At 38.3% G+C, this 15366-nt stretch overlaps 1 protein-coding gene across 3 annotated transcripts in view; it reads left to right on the top strand.

Annotated features, from left to right (window-relative positions):
* LOC124872200 (dedicator of cytokinesis protein 3-like) overlaps positions 1 to 15366 on the top strand; it is an 81307-nt gene that overhangs the window by 26545 nt on the left and 39396 nt on the right. For all 3 annotated transcript variants that reach the window (XM_047371971.1, XM_047371967.1, XM_047371959.1), the window contains exons 5-13: positions 180 to 276; positions 2773 to 2921; positions 6263 to 6347; positions 7629 to 7670; positions 8619 to 8773; positions 8954 to 9035; positions 11942 to 12002; positions 12091 to 12238; positions 13243 to 13331. In XM_047371971.1, the coding sequence (XP_047227927.1) occupies positions 180 to 276; positions 2773 to 2921; positions 6263 to 6347; positions 7629 to 7670; positions 8619 to 8773; positions 8954 to 9035; positions 11942 to 12002; positions 12091 to 12238; positions 13243 to 13331 (908 nt within the window). The remainder of the gene's footprint in view (positions 1 to 179; positions 277 to 2772; positions 2922 to 6262; positions 6348 to 7628; positions 7671 to 8618; positions 8774 to 8953; positions 9036 to 11941; positions 12003 to 12090; positions 12239 to 13242; positions 13332 to 15366) is intronic.

Genomic DNA, 15366 nt, shown 5'->3' with positions numbered 1-15366 from the left:
TCCATTATTAATGCGGTGGCCATGGGTAACAAAATCAAAAACTCTTTTTTGTCCAAAAGCAAAGAATTTACTATAGTGCAAAAATCCCAAAATATTACTTGTTTCTTTAACAATAATCATCAGTTATGTTTATTTTATTAGAAAACTAAGGGTTGTTTCTTTTTCTACTTTAACTCCAGGCTGTGTGAGACTGTGGTGCCTCTGGAGGACCCCATCATCACAGAGACCACCTCCACGCTGCAGGAATGGGGCGTTCTGTGGAAGCAGCTCTATGTGGTCAGTAGCGTTACAGCACCTTTTGCTATTTTTGAAACAAAACACAAAAAGCAATAACGGTGAGTGTGGTTTTAACTCTCCCTAGAAATACAGGGGAGCTGAAAGAACAACAGCAAAGGAAACTGCAAAAATATGTTGTGTAACTTGCATTCTTGGGGCAGGGTGGGGGGTCTGATCGAATAGGCTTTTCTGGTAGGTGTTTTGTATTCTTTACGATTCATTTAAAAACTCATAGCATATAGATCTGATGTCTTTTTACAATACATATGAAAAACATGTACCTATATTTACAACATGGCAGCAGAGAATGGGTCTGAACAGATAATGGCCCCCAAAACCGCCGTATCCTGTTTCATGCTGCGTCTTTCCACCATTGGTTGATCCTGGCCTGCTTCGTACAGTTACTGCATTCTCTTAAGATCCGCTGACTTTAGTCAGGCTTTGCTTGCTAGGAAAAAGTGATTACTGGGAAACCAAAGCATCTTTAATCCCGCTAAGTGTCGAGGGGGCAGGCAGACGTAGTTGGTGGGGTTTAGAGATTGGAGCTGAGTGGCTATGTTGCAGAGCTGGCTATGAGTTTTTACATAACCTTTCACTGAGAACTGCTCATGCTCTGAGCAGCTAAGCGGCCCGAGGCCTTGGTGAGATGATGTAACTTCCACTGAAGCTTGACTAATGTAAAGCCTTGATTTAACTGTGCTGGTTTTGTGCCCACCCCCTGAGTGGAATGGGCCATGTTGCTACAGTTCCATCCATAATAACAGGATGTTGCAGTGGTTAGATGTTTGTATGTTTCACCTCACTGTTGCCTATTAGATTTGATGGTATTACTTCAGGGAGCAATGACCTAAGCATAACAGTGTATTTCTTACAATGTGCGTAATTAGCCCTACAGAAACAAGGTCCAAAAGGACTCATCAACCCTGACAAAATTCTTTGTTTTACGCAGCTAACAGCCTGTGAGGGCATGCAGTGTTTGTCCTCATTTAACGTACATGGCCACTGTGGACATGTAAGGGAAGTGTTTTTTTTTTTGTTTTATTCTTAATTGGCTGATTAACAAAATCCGTGGGCTCAAAACAGTTATATGACTTACATGGCATTTTCCATATCTTTACCTTGGGTCCATGTAGTCATAAATCTAAACATATGCATGCAGATACAGTGCTGTGAAAAAGCATTTGCTCCCTTACAGATCTCACTTGTTTTGCTTGTTTTTTTGTGACACTCAAATGTTTCAGCATATCAAACTAATTTCAATATCACACAAAGATAACCTGAGTAAATACAAAAAGCTGTTTTTAACAATGATTTTATATATTCATGAAAAAAGCTATTGAACCAACTTGGTTGTATGTGATCTCAAAAGCAACATATCAGGATCTAAGGAAATATTCACAAACAGGTGACAAACAAAGTCATTAACATCTGTCTGTTATATGTCATATAAAGTCATTTCTATGACTTCAGAACTCCAGCAAAACACATTGAGAGCTGCAGTATTATCTACAAATGGAGGAAATGTCTAACTGGGGTAACTTGTAATTCCTTTCCAGGAGTGGGCGGCCTACCAGAATTACTCCTATAAACATTGATGAGTTATCCAGGAGATCACAAAATAACCTCAAAACAACATCTAAAACACCGCAGGCCTCATTTGTCTCAGATTAGTGTTCATGATTCAATAATAAGAAAGAAATTCGGCAAGAGTTTCCAGGCCGAAACCACTGTTGACCAAAAAAAAAAAAAAGCAAAGGCCTTTATCATGTTTGCCAAAGAACTGAAGATTTACATCCTGTTACATCTGTTGTAAACCTAACACATCATTTCAGAACACCACTAATCTGTCAGTGTGTAATTGCCTGGAATGACTGCTATGCTGCTTTTGGACCTGGATGACCTGGATGTAATTGATGGAACCATGAATTCTGCTAAATACCAGACGATTATGAAGGAGAATGTCTGGCCACCAGTTCATGTCCCTAAGCTCAGGCACACTTAAATTGTACACCAGGACAAAGATCCAACGCACACCAGAAAGTCCACCACACAATGGCTAAAAAAAATAAAATAAAACAAATACAGGAAGATTTTGGAGTGGCCTAGTCAAAGTCTGGATGTAAATCCAATTGAGATGCTGTGGCATGGCCTTAAACAAGCCTTTTATGCATAAAAACCTTCAAATGTGGTTGTATTAAAACTATTTACAAACAATAGTGGGCTAAGTACCTTCTCAGCAATGTAAAATACTCATTGCCATTAACTCTGGTGATCTTGGTCTAATATTATCATTTGTTTGATTATTTGAAGCTTTTAAATGTGACAGGCAATTACTTTTTCATGGCATTGTACATTTACGTTTATACAGTATATAGTGATGGCATTAAATATTTGAAAAGTTTCTCAGCTACCATTCTCCAGCTTACTTTACCTGTTTGTGTCTTAAATGCTGCTGTACAATGATATAATGTCTCCAACGAGGCTTTTCTTCAATAGAAACACAAGGTGGATCTGTTCCATAAACTCCGTCATGTGATGAACGAGCTCATCGACCTGCGCCGCCAGCTCATCCAGGGCCACCTCGCTCAGGACCAGACTCGTGAGATCAAGAGGCACATCACCGTACGGCTGGACTGGGGCAATGAGTGAGTAATAATTTAATGACTGTGTTAAATCAAGTGAGTGGCAAATTGATGACATAATCTACAATAAACATTTGTTTCCAATTGTTGGCCCCAGAAGAATCAGTTTTTATGTTTTGGCAATGAGGTGATCTACAGCGCAGGATGAGTGGGCGCAGGACGAGTGGTATCTCACTGATGGAATTTCATGGTCATTTAGAAGATGAGTGTCTCCGAAGCTGCTTATAGTCAATGCAAATCTGTCTGCAGGAACTTTACAGTCATTTTCTTCTAACTCCTGCTGAGCTCTCCCGGGGATCTGTAAGAGAAAAAAGATATGAGGGATTCAGCTCAGCAGCATTAGTTTGAAATAAGATTATACTTTAATGCACTCTTTTGTCCAACTGTAGTGCCTGGAAGAGCAGTAAAAATCACCAAGTCTGTGATGTGTCATATTTTGATTATAACATAGCTGATGTATAAAATGAATGGGGATGTGGGAATGGTTATGAACTGATTTTATGGGGAAAAAGTCATTTCTACAAAGATATCGCTCCAACGTTTGAAGCTGTAGGAATTTGCTCACATTAGGAAAATCATTGCCTCATATGTAGTAATTATTTGAGCCTGTATGTAAATGTAAATGTACCATTGATCACTATACTGATTAAAATTTAGATTGTTGAATCTATTTTGTTAATTTCAGAACAGGTTATTTATATTGCACCACTTCCCAACAAATATCATCTCGATGTACTTTACAAGACAAACAGGTCAAAGTCATATTCAATTATATAGAAATATGTAATCCAATAGATCCTATTCACACAAATTTAATAGAGTGGTCATAATTGTGATAGAGTACAATCATTTAGTGCCAACTGAAATCGTTATCTCTCTAAGGACAGATCATGTTCAGCAACCTCTCCTACTGAGCAAGCATGTGGTGACAGTGGGGAGAAACCTCTAACAGAATCAGGCTCAATCTGCTGCAATCTCATGAAGCTGTGGCAAAAACATTATTTCTTGGTTTGACAGTGACACAACAAACCTCAGTTCAAAGCTTTGGTGTGAGTTAATGTAGAATTTAATTTCTATATATATGCTGGATAAAGAGCCAATGAAATATTTGGCCATTTGTTAAGTTAATCCTGTGTTGGATATGTAATACAAGCAGCCATCTTTAGGCTGTAAAACTCTAGGAAATCATAGAAACACAAAGGCTGATTTGATCTTTGATTTGGGTAAATTTTGACTTGTAGAGATGGCGATGAACTGTGTTTCAGTACACCAAGAATAAATGTTAAGCCCAATTTCTAAATGTAAGATAAGCTTCTTTGATTTCCTGCAAACATGCGGTAAAAAGTGAAAAAATAAAATACTTTTTTTGCTCACTACTTTGTAAAATAAAATAAAAACAACCATATTGTTTTCATCTAGTGAAAGTAATACACGTATCTCAAACAGTCACACTGGGTTCAAAAGCAAATTGTTTGTCCTGAATAGAGAGCCAGAAAGGTTGATATGAGACAGCTTCTGTCAGATTTTCCCGGTCTGCAGTGGTCAGTATCTATCAAAAGTAATCATGAGTATGATGCTCTGATTCAGGTGTTTCGGGTTCCAATATTTTCAGATTCAGAATAGTTTTACTCAAACAATTAGTGTTGATTTTGAACCTAGTGTAATTTTGAAGATTATGAGAAATTGCACTAAACAGCTCAATAAAGCAGAAGGGAACTCTTCTTGTAGGAAAAGTTCAAAACATATATGATGGTGACATTTTGTAGGTTTTTAACAACTTTAATTAGTGATTAGCACTGTTAATGCAGTAACAGCAGTTTTTCTATGTATTTCCTAGAGTGTGAATATTTCTATCTTTTGTCAAATTCTCCCAATGGATGCAACATTTGCAAATCCTTCTTGCTTTTTGGCAAATAGGGGAGAAAGACACTTTTTATAATTAAGACAGCCTTCCTTTTTTCTGCTAAAGTGTTTTGTTGTTCTCTCCTAAAGTCATTATTATTAACAACCCAACACAACTTTCAACACATCTAATGTTACACAGAACAAATCACAAGTAGATGCATTGTGTTTCTTCTTGGCTGTCATTAAAAGATCTCCAAACAAGGTAATTATGAGCAGTAGACTTGCTAATTGAACTTCTGTAAAAAGCTACACCCATGGATTTAAACTTAATTAGTCTGTCAAATATGACAAATACTCCTTCATTTAAATAAAACATCAGTTTATATGGAGGTTAAGAGATAATTGTGTATATTTTATTAGCTAAGCCTGCGACATTTTTTATGGGGCTGTAAGCCAAAACATCCAGAATAACATTAACCAGAATATAATAATAATAATAATAATAATAGCAACACATAACCATGCTTTTTGGATCCGTGGATGGATTGGAGGCCTTAGGCCGATATCGCATCCATGAATACCGTAGGAATCCAGTCAGAAAACAGGATTGGATAGGACCAGTCTTATCTCTAGTCATGAGTACCAAGGCTCATTAATGCATGTGGGGATCAAAAGCTGGCTTGTGATGAGCTACTCTAGCACAAATTGCTGAGAAACTTAATGCTGGTTCTGATGAAAAGATCTTAGAATAGAGAGTGCATCACAGTTTGTTGGGTACAGCGCTGAATACTCGCAAACCAGTCAGGGTGACGGTGTTCATGCCTGTCTACTAATGAAGGCACCAACAAAGTATCATAACTGCGCTTCAGAGGGATGGAACAAGGCAGCATGGTTTGATAAATAATGTTTTCTTTTACATCTTTCGGATTGCCAGGTCTGTAGATATCTCCTGGGTAACACATAGCACCAAGAATGGGAAATTGCTTTGGGGAATGTTCTGCTGGGAACATTTTGGGTCCTGCTATCCATAAGACATTACTTTGACAATACCTGCCTAAGCATTATTAATTTTCCACCACTAGAAGCAATTGTTCATGATGGCTGGGGCCTCTTTGAGCAATATAATTCACCCTGCCAAAAAGAAAAATGGTTCCAGAAGAGACTGAAAGAACAACATGTTCAAGATGTTTAATCAACCTCCAAATTCCCGAGGTCTATACATCTGAGAATTTGAGGGATATGATGGATTAACAAGTCCATTGAGGCCATACCTCAGAACTTACAGAACTTAATCTGCTTCGAGCATCTTAGGGCCCAATACCACAGCACACCTGTAGGATGCTAGTGAAGTCCATGCCTGGACAGGTCAGGGCTGGTTTTGCAGTGAAACAGGGACCAACACACAGTTAGCCAGGTGTCTGATCAGTGAATATTTTCTCTAACATCTTTAATGTGCTTGCTTTTCTCTTTGTTTTTTCCCATCGCTTGTTTTCCGTCAGGCATCTCGGCCTGGACCTCGTTCCCAGAAAAGAGTTTGAAATGGTGGATCCGGATCAGATCAGTGTATCGGAGCTATATAAACTGGTACGTTGTTTTTGAATTATTAAAATATATTTTCATGCTATTGTAGATTATATGTCGCATGCTTCAAATACATGTTCATTCCTTGGACTATAAAATGCTGGTAAAGTGTCCCTGCAGCTTGCATTAAGTGTATTTATAGCGATGACTAACTGACTGGCACACTATGAGCTTTTGTACCTACAGTGTACCTTTGTGTTACTGCACCACTGGGATTTTCAGACAGGAAAGTGTTGTTGGATGTGTAGGGATGTGTGAATGTACTGATTATCAAATCATCCATAAGAAGATGACTTAAAAACACAAAAAGAGAGTGAGAGAACACAATTCAGCTGTCGGAGCTATCTCATGTTCTGCCATATCCAGCTTGTACCTTTTCTTGCATGCATTTGATTCTCACAAGTTTGATAGTTAGCATTCAATGCAAACATAATGCAAAGTGACAGCCCCAAGTGGAGCTATAGGAAAGCACATACACATAAATGTTTATATAATTACATATTTTAGTCATTTTCCAAACCAACAGCCACTCAAGAAACACGCTTCTATAAATAAATAATGGCTCAAATGCAGTTTGGTTGTATTGTAGGACTTCCAAACCTATACACAAACAGAGAGAGAGAGAAGACTTTCTGATCCAATTTTAGAAACGTGCTATTACAGCACAGATGTTATGAAATCTAATGTAATACTGCTGGAGACTGTTATCTAGAAGGGAGATCCTTTCTGGTCAGTAGCCGCAGCTCCATATGCTGATGAAAACATTGTCCAACTGCCCTGCAGCTCCCATTATCCCATTGCCATGTTTCTCAGCTTTACACGCAGAATGTTTGTGCACTAAATGCTCTGTGCAGAAACAACAGTGTAGCAGCTCATTGCCAGAAAGCCTCCTGACTCTGGTGATGAAAGTGAGCATGTCTTTGGCAGGGCACAAGGCCTTGGCGCCTCTTTGGATATGGGTGTTCTCTCAGGCTGCCGAGCAGAGAGCGGTTCGCCTGTGAGTGTATGTGTGGGGGCGATGCCGGCTTTGTCCTCTTCCCCTGCCCACATGCTCACGTTTGGCCTTGTGTGGGCTTCTCTTTGCTCTGCAGGAACACTAGAGTAGCCATTCTGCAGCATACGTAGGTGAATTTCTTGTCAGATTTAAAGAATCGAGAGCGGTATCAAGCCCATATAGTGCTTCTGAGGCTGCTGTAATGTAAATAAGTTCAATGCTGTGTGGGATGTGTAAAAACTGAATAGAGGGCTCTAACATTTTTTTCCTTAAAATTTACTTTGTTTTAGCATGTATCCAGCAGACACTGTGGTCAGCAAAGCACAAACCAGGTACAGTTGTTTGTAAGCTTTGTTTATCAAATCATCACACATTTTATTTGCATCTCTTCATAATTCCCATTTTAAATCTCTTTTCCTAAACATTTTGTAACAAAGGAATATCCACAAGTCAGAACGCTCACTTTTAGACTCTAATATTGGTTGCCTACTGTATATTATTGGTGGCCCATGAGTTACTCACACCAAAGGTTGAGGGCACTAATTCCCACTGCGATCACATATGCCTCAGTTCATGCCCCAAGCTGTGAATAGTTTGTCCATTCAGTTTTACTGGTTTGTGAGTATTTTGTGGTGATATGTTGCTTAGTTTTTAGTTTTATGAAATCAGTGCTTTGTTTGCAAATGCACATATTTTGTGCATGCAAACCAAACATAAAATAATATTTTACCTTTTAGATTCAGAAGAGCATTTATGTTGATTTTTAACTTTCTTGTGGTCCTTTTTCTTAAATCTACCTTGTCCTGTGAAATGAATGTAAATTTTAAAAAGCTCTATTATTCAATTATTATTCATGTAATCAAAAAAAAAAAATGCAGAAAGCAATGCTGGGGATACAACAATTAACCTTTTCCTGGCCAGTATTGATATCCAGATTTTTAGCGAGATTTTGATCCCTTTAAGTAATTTATTTTTTTTAAGTTAACTCTATGCTTACATAGATACACATATTTTTTGGGGTATTTTGAAATATTTTGTGTTATAAGCATCACAGCTGTGACTGGCCACATCCATCCCACATATGTGCCAATGCTACAGAATCGATGCAAGAGCTCACCCCAGGGTGCTAAAATCTCAAAGCAGCTCAATCTGATTGACTACTTGGGTTATTAAATGTGTGTGTGTGTGTGTGTTTAAATATAAATATATAAAAGAGAGGTGTTTGGTCTTCTGTTTGGTGGACTTGACTTGTTAGCGGTATCTTTCCACTTAATTGCCAGGGTGACAGCATGAAACAGCGTCATGGCGATGGTTGTCGCATCCCCGTGTCGCACCACCTCTTCATTAATCTGAAGAGCTTTACCTACAATAGCATCAGCGAAGATGCAGATGTCTTCTTTTCTCTATACGACTCTCGTGAATCCAAACAGATCAGGTATGCCGAACCATCCAATTGCTCATAGAGCAGCCTTGAATGACCTCACAGTACATACTGTATGTGTGCATGAGCTGACAGACAACAGTTAGGCACACACAGTATCTCGGTCCAGCAGATTGACTTTGGCACTTTGTGGCTGACAGACTCTCTGAAACTGTGAACTGGCTTGCCTTGCAGTGAGAAGTTCATGGTGAAACTGAATAAAAATGGAGGACCAAAGAATCCAGAGAAGGTTGATCGCCTTTGTGCTCTCTTTACGGTGAGAAACTTTATATTTCCACATGTGATGCCTTGTGAAAATGTTCGAGCTCCTTGAAATGCATCATATTTTTTCATGTTACAACAAAAAAAGAGAACCACATGCGTTAATATATTTGACTGAGTATTTATGTGATAGACCAACACAAAGTAATGAACAATTATGAAGTGTAAAAAATTGTTTTTCTTTTTTTTCTTTTTTTGCATTTTAGCATTTCTCAAATAACAATCAAAAAAGTATGCATAAAATCATACAGGGCTGGTTTGTGAACATATTTTGCATGTTTAGGGTCATTTTTCTGCCAGATGGTAAAACCTTCACATCAGTATCAAGTGTTTTGCAGCCTCTAACAGACTGTGTTCCTGTATTGGCCTGTATTTAGCTCAGCCTGTCTTCCTGTCAACTCTGTTAAGCTTCTCTACCCCTGAAAAAAAAAAAACGGATCACCCCTTCCATGGTGTGTTCAGGGTAATGTAAGGTTCTAGTTTTCCTTCACACATAGTATTTTGCATTTAGGCTAAAAAGTGCAATTTTCAGCTCATCTGACCAGAGCACCTTATTTCAGATGTTTTCTATGTTCTTTACATGGCTTGTGGGGGAACTGCTAACAGGAATTTTAATGTCTTTCTTTCTGCCACTCCTACATTAGGGCCAGATATGTTTAGTGCATGACTGATCTAGACAGATTATCATACTTGGGGTTTGGATCTCTGCAGCTCCTACAGAGTTGCTATAGGCCTCTTGGCTGCAAGTTTAATTAATGCTCTCCTTGCACGGCCTGTCAGTTTAGGTTGGTTTCTAGTTTTGCCGTATTTTTTCCATTTTTAGATCATGGATTGAACAGTGCTCTGTCAGATTTTCAGAGATTGAGATATTGTTTCATAACATCGCACCACTTAACTTATTAACACATTCTCACTGACCTGTCTGCTGTGTTCCATGGTCCTCCTTACGATGCTTTTTTGTTCACTAATTTTCTCTAACAAATCTCTCAGGACTTCATAAAATAGCTGCATTTTTGCTGAGATTAAATTGCACAAGCTCAGTGGCACCAAAAAAGGAAGTAACGTTAGAATAATTCCAAGGGCTCCTGACTAACAAGGGCCCCCAAAGATAGGCCAAGATTAATAAATATCATCAAGCATATACAGTAGTGTGAAAAAGTGTTTGCCCCCTTCCTTATTTGTTATTTTTTTGCACATTTCTCACACTTAGATGTTTCAGATCATCAAATAAATTTAAATCTTAGTCAAAGACAACACAAGTAAACACAAAATGCAGTTTTTACATGAAGGTTTTTATTTTTAAGGGAGAAAAAAGTCCAAGTGCTAGCAGGAACAGCCTTTTTAAGGTAATGTCACAGCATCTCAATAGAGTTCAGGTCAGAACTTTGACTAGGCCACTTCAGAGTCTTCATTTTGTTTTTCTTCAGTCATTCTGAGGTTTTCTTGGCAGTAAATGTTAAATGACCCCACTCCCAGACCAAAAAGTAAACATCCATATTGACCGAACTTGTTCTTCTTTGTTTTTGTCCTAGGCCGGCCGGGGGGATAAATGAACGTATTTTCTTAGGGACTCCAGGCCAGCAGAAGGCCTCAATAAGCCCTTCAATTTTCATATATGTTATGCATATCTCAGAACATAAACTATATTGCCAAAATAATGGGTCAGACCATCAAATCAATTAATTCTGGTGTTCCAATCCAACAAACTTGACATGTACGCGTAAAAGCAGACAGACAAACACTTTTGACAGTATAGTGTAATTTTGAAGATTTTTGTCAAAAAGTTTAGCAAGAATAAGGAAATCCTAAAATTTCTTTAATTCTCCTCAAAAGGACAGATATTTAAAATAATTCCTAATATTTGAACTTAAATAGCATTTTTTTTGTGTTTGTGTGTGAGTATGTCTCTGCTCGGTCCTCTCAAACCCCCAGTCGGTCATGGCAGATGGCCACTCACACTGAGCCTGGTTCTGGTGGAGGTTTCTTCCTGTTAAAAGGGAGTTTTCCTCTCCACTGTCTCTACATGCATGCTCAGTATGAGGGATTGCTGCAAAGTCAATGCAAGTGACTGTCCACTGTCGCTACCTGCTCATCCAGGGGGAGTGAATTCTGCAAGTCACTGACTCGAGTTTCCTTAGATAGACAACTTTTTAACCAAAGGAATAATAAACTGAACTTGGCTGCATTGTTTGATAACTAGGATCAATTGGAATGTATGTACTTAACTTAGAATCTGTATGATTTGATTGAATTGACCTTTTAAAGACCCTTGAGACAACGTGTTGTGAATTGGCACAATATAAATGATGTGAATTGAAATGAATTGAATTACATTTTAATTATTTCAAAATCACTGACATGTACTATATGAAAACATAGTAAAAATGTTTTTTTCATAGTTTGGTTCTCATAATTTATTGCTGCCTTATTAATCTAATATTGATACTTCTGTCTGTGCTGGGTCACATTTCGTGGCACTGTAACTGTTTGCAAATAAATCAAATAAATATCTCTATGTCTGTTTGTTAGCCCAATACATTATAGTTGGTCCCTTCTCAACTACCCTGAGTTGGTATTGAAATGCGGTACGCCAGATATGACTTCAACACCAAATCAGTAAATGGGAAATGACCCACTCCCTACAATACATTTTCAGCTTTTACCTTCTAAAACACTTCATCCTAAGTAAATAATGTAATCCAAATCAGACTCTGCTTACGGCTCCAGTCAACCTTCGGTAAATCCTGTTTTGGTCCATCACATAAAATACATTGAAGTTTGTTGTAATGTGACAAAATGTGAAAAATTCAAATATTTTTGCAAGGCACTGTAAATGTTAATATTCTGAAATTCATGTCTTAGTCTAATTATCCAATATATTATTTTCTGATTCCTCCATAGGACCTAAGCAGTAAAGACTTGAAGAGAGACCTGTACATTGTTGCACATGTAATAAGAACTGGTAAATACTGATAAAAAAAAAAAACTTTCTTAAAGATTAGGATTTTGTTACGTTCCTCTCAGCCTCTTTTTTCTTGTTTTATTTCCAGGTCGTATGCTACTGAACGACTCAAAGAAAGGCCCGCCACATGTTCAGTATAGACGACCTTATGGATGTGCTGTGCTTGCCATGAGTGATGTTTTTCACACCATAACAGACCTCAAAGAGGAGAAGGACTTTGTACTCAAAGTTTACACGTAAGTATGCCACTGAAGCTACTTGTCCTCTTTTTTTCTCACATACCCCACAAAAATGTTATTCCTCTTAAGTTTGCTTAGCTCACTTCGCAGTTTGGCAGTGTGTACTTTTGGAAATTAAAGTCTGAAACTCTCTGCACTAATTAATTTGTAAATGTGGATTTTATTTGCGTGAAAGCCTGGATCTTCTGTTGGTGCTGGTGTGTTTTGACCGGAATGATAATGAAGTGTCCTTTGGAAAAGCAATAGCTCCTCGCTCTGGGTTTGAGATAGGGCACCTGGCATGTTGTGAATCTGGCTTCTGCTGTAAGGCTTCACCACAGATAGATGTTCCTTTACACCAGCCAAGAAAGTGGAGGAGGGAGATAGAGAGGAAGAGGCAAAGAGACGGAGCTGGATGACACAGAGATAATTGAGGACAAAGCAAAATAACACCAAGCTCAGCATATTTTCACACCAGTCAACAGCTTAAATATCTCCTTGTAGCCTCCGCTGTGGGTCAGAAGTCATTCATGCACTTTTTCCATTTAGTTACATGATTTTTCTCTTGTTTAGAGATTACAGGACAACACTATAGCTCAGCATGAAATAAGGATTTCTTGAATAGAAGGCTGATGTCTTTATTGGATTTCTCCGGCAACATGAAGAGATCTTCCATTTAAAAAAGTAAGCAGTGATTCAGTGCTGAGCTGCCTCCAAACTGTCGGCTCCTATAAGGCTCCAGTCTGTGCGTTTTCTCGTGCCTTTCCCAGAGGCCTTTGGGCCCACAGTAATGAAAAATGCTGGTAGAGAGCTGGCTGTCAGGTTTGCTTACTGTGCTGTGCATTTGGGCTAATGTGCTGCTTGATAGCAACTCCCCCTGCTGCTACCTTTTCTCCAGGAGGAAATCTGCTCTGGGACGCATGCTGTTTATGTGGTCCCCATGCACACAATCCTAAAACCTCCATCTGGATTTAGAAGTGGGTGAGCTGTAAACAGCCCTGTCCAACTCTTTTTCTCCCCAGTTGCAACAATGAAAATGAATGGTACCAGGTCCATGAGAACATCATCCGCAAGTCCAGCACCAAATACTCAGCCCCCAGCACCAATTATGGTAAATGCGTTTCCTGTAAAGATCTCAAACGTTTTAGGTTTTATTTTCACATTATTGTGTGTTGACTCAACAGTTATTTATGGCGCCCATTTATCTACTTATAGGTATTGTTTTTGTCCAGAGTCTTAGGTTACCCCACTATAATAATATAGAGGAGATTATAAATGTGATTATAAAGAAAAACTGCCTCTGTATATCTGTGGAACTGTAAAATGTTTACGTTATTACTACCAGCACAACCACCACTACTACTAGATCATAAAAAAAAAAAAAACAGCTGTTCTAAGAATGATAAGTAGTTTGGATAGCTGCTGCTGATATAGTGGATAGTTGATTAACAGCAAAAAAATTACATTTTAAAACCTTCAGTCATTGACTCTATGTAGGAGATGGACATAGCTTCTCTGTTTGAAGCCAGTGAAGGGTGTGTGTTGACCATGCACTCCTTTTAACGCCCAGCAGGGGGTGATTCTGCTGGTAGCAAAAAGAAGTTAAAACACATCTCCTGTATGTGAATGACTTTAAATCACAAAATAAGTTTACATTATCAATAGGTGCTGTTATATCTAGATTACTAGTTAAAAATGTTCTGTGCAACTGCATGAGTTTAATAAATTTTTCAATTTTGAGTGAAAGTAAGTACAGAATTTGGTTTCATTGACAAGACATTGCTACATGTGCATTGATGTAAATTCTACAATTCTACAAATTACTCACAAAACATTTATACCGCTAGCAGATTTACTATAATGTTTCTTCTTACTGTATGTGATAGCCAGAGGCTTTATTTGAATCCAGTAATGAGTCTGTGGAAAGAACTAAATATTACAGTGATGGCCCTAAAATCTCAAAGACTTGAAGATGTTTGCAGAAGAGTAAAGGTGAAAATTATCAGTGGAAACAAGCAATAGCTTGTCTGGAATTATAAGAAGCATTTGATACCTATAATGCTAATAAAGGTGTTTCCATTCATTAACAACATCATAACATGTAAATTAATGTCAACATGCCATTTGTTTTTAAATATAAATAAAAATTCAATTTTGTTTTATTTATTGAACACTGTCTTATAATCTTTTAAGAGATGCCTGTGTCAGTTCCGATCACAAATAAACTTCCTGGGTGGGTGAATGAAAATAAATGAAAGTCCAAATTTTCTAGGGGTATGAATAAGTTTGACTCCGTTTATTTACAATGTTTTACATTTATATTCAATTCAATTCAGTTTATTTATATAGTGCCAACTCACAACACATGTTGTCTCAAGGCACTTCACAAAAGTCAGGTACATACATTCCAATTAATCTTAACCATTGAATAGTGCCGTCAGATTCAGTTATTTATTCAAATTGGATAAAAGGGCTTTCTGTCTAAGGAAACCCAGCCGATTGCATCCAGTCAGTGACTTGCAGCATTCACTCCTCCTGGATGAGCATGTAGAGACAGTGGACAGTCACTGGCATTGACTTTGCAGCAATCCCTCATACTGAGCATGCATGTAGCGACAGTGGAGAGGAAAAACTCCCTTTTAACAGAAAGAAACCTCCAGCAGAACCAGGCTCAGTGTGAGCGGCCATCTGCCACAACCGACTGGGGGTTTGAGAGAACAGAGCAGAGACACAAAGAGAACAAAGAAGCACTGATCCAGGAGTACTTTCTATGGGAAGGAAAAGTAAATGTTAGTGGATGTAGCTCCTTTAGTCGTTTCATCTAGAAAGAAAGAACAGATAAACTCTGAGCCAGTTTTCAAGGTTAGAGTCTGAAAAAGAGCACATAGAGTTAGTCACAGTAGAAGCTCAGTCAATAGCCATGTCTAGGAGAGAGAAAGGGTTAAACACTGAAAGACAGGGCCATGTGGATCATCTGTAGAAGGTGAGCATTAAGTTGTTGCCAGCAAAAGCTTGGACGATGCCCTTTGCCGGAAAGGTGTCTCAGGTAGATACAAAGTCAGGCCAGGTGTAGCTTCTAGGAAGAGAAAAGAGAGAGAACATAAAGTGAAAAACTAAAATAACAGCAAATAATGCAAAATTGGAGA

This window comes from Girardinichthys multiradiatus, chromosome 1, assembly GCF_021462225.1.
Source record: "Girardinichthys multiradiatus isolate DD_20200921_A chromosome 1, DD_fGirMul_XY1, whole genome shotgun sequence".
NCBI classification, from domain to species: domain Eukaryota; kingdom Metazoa; phylum Chordata; class Actinopteri; order Cyprinodontiformes; family Goodeidae; genus Girardinichthys; species Girardinichthys multiradiatus.
This window is presented reverse-complemented; position numbering and strand designations above follow the sequence as displayed.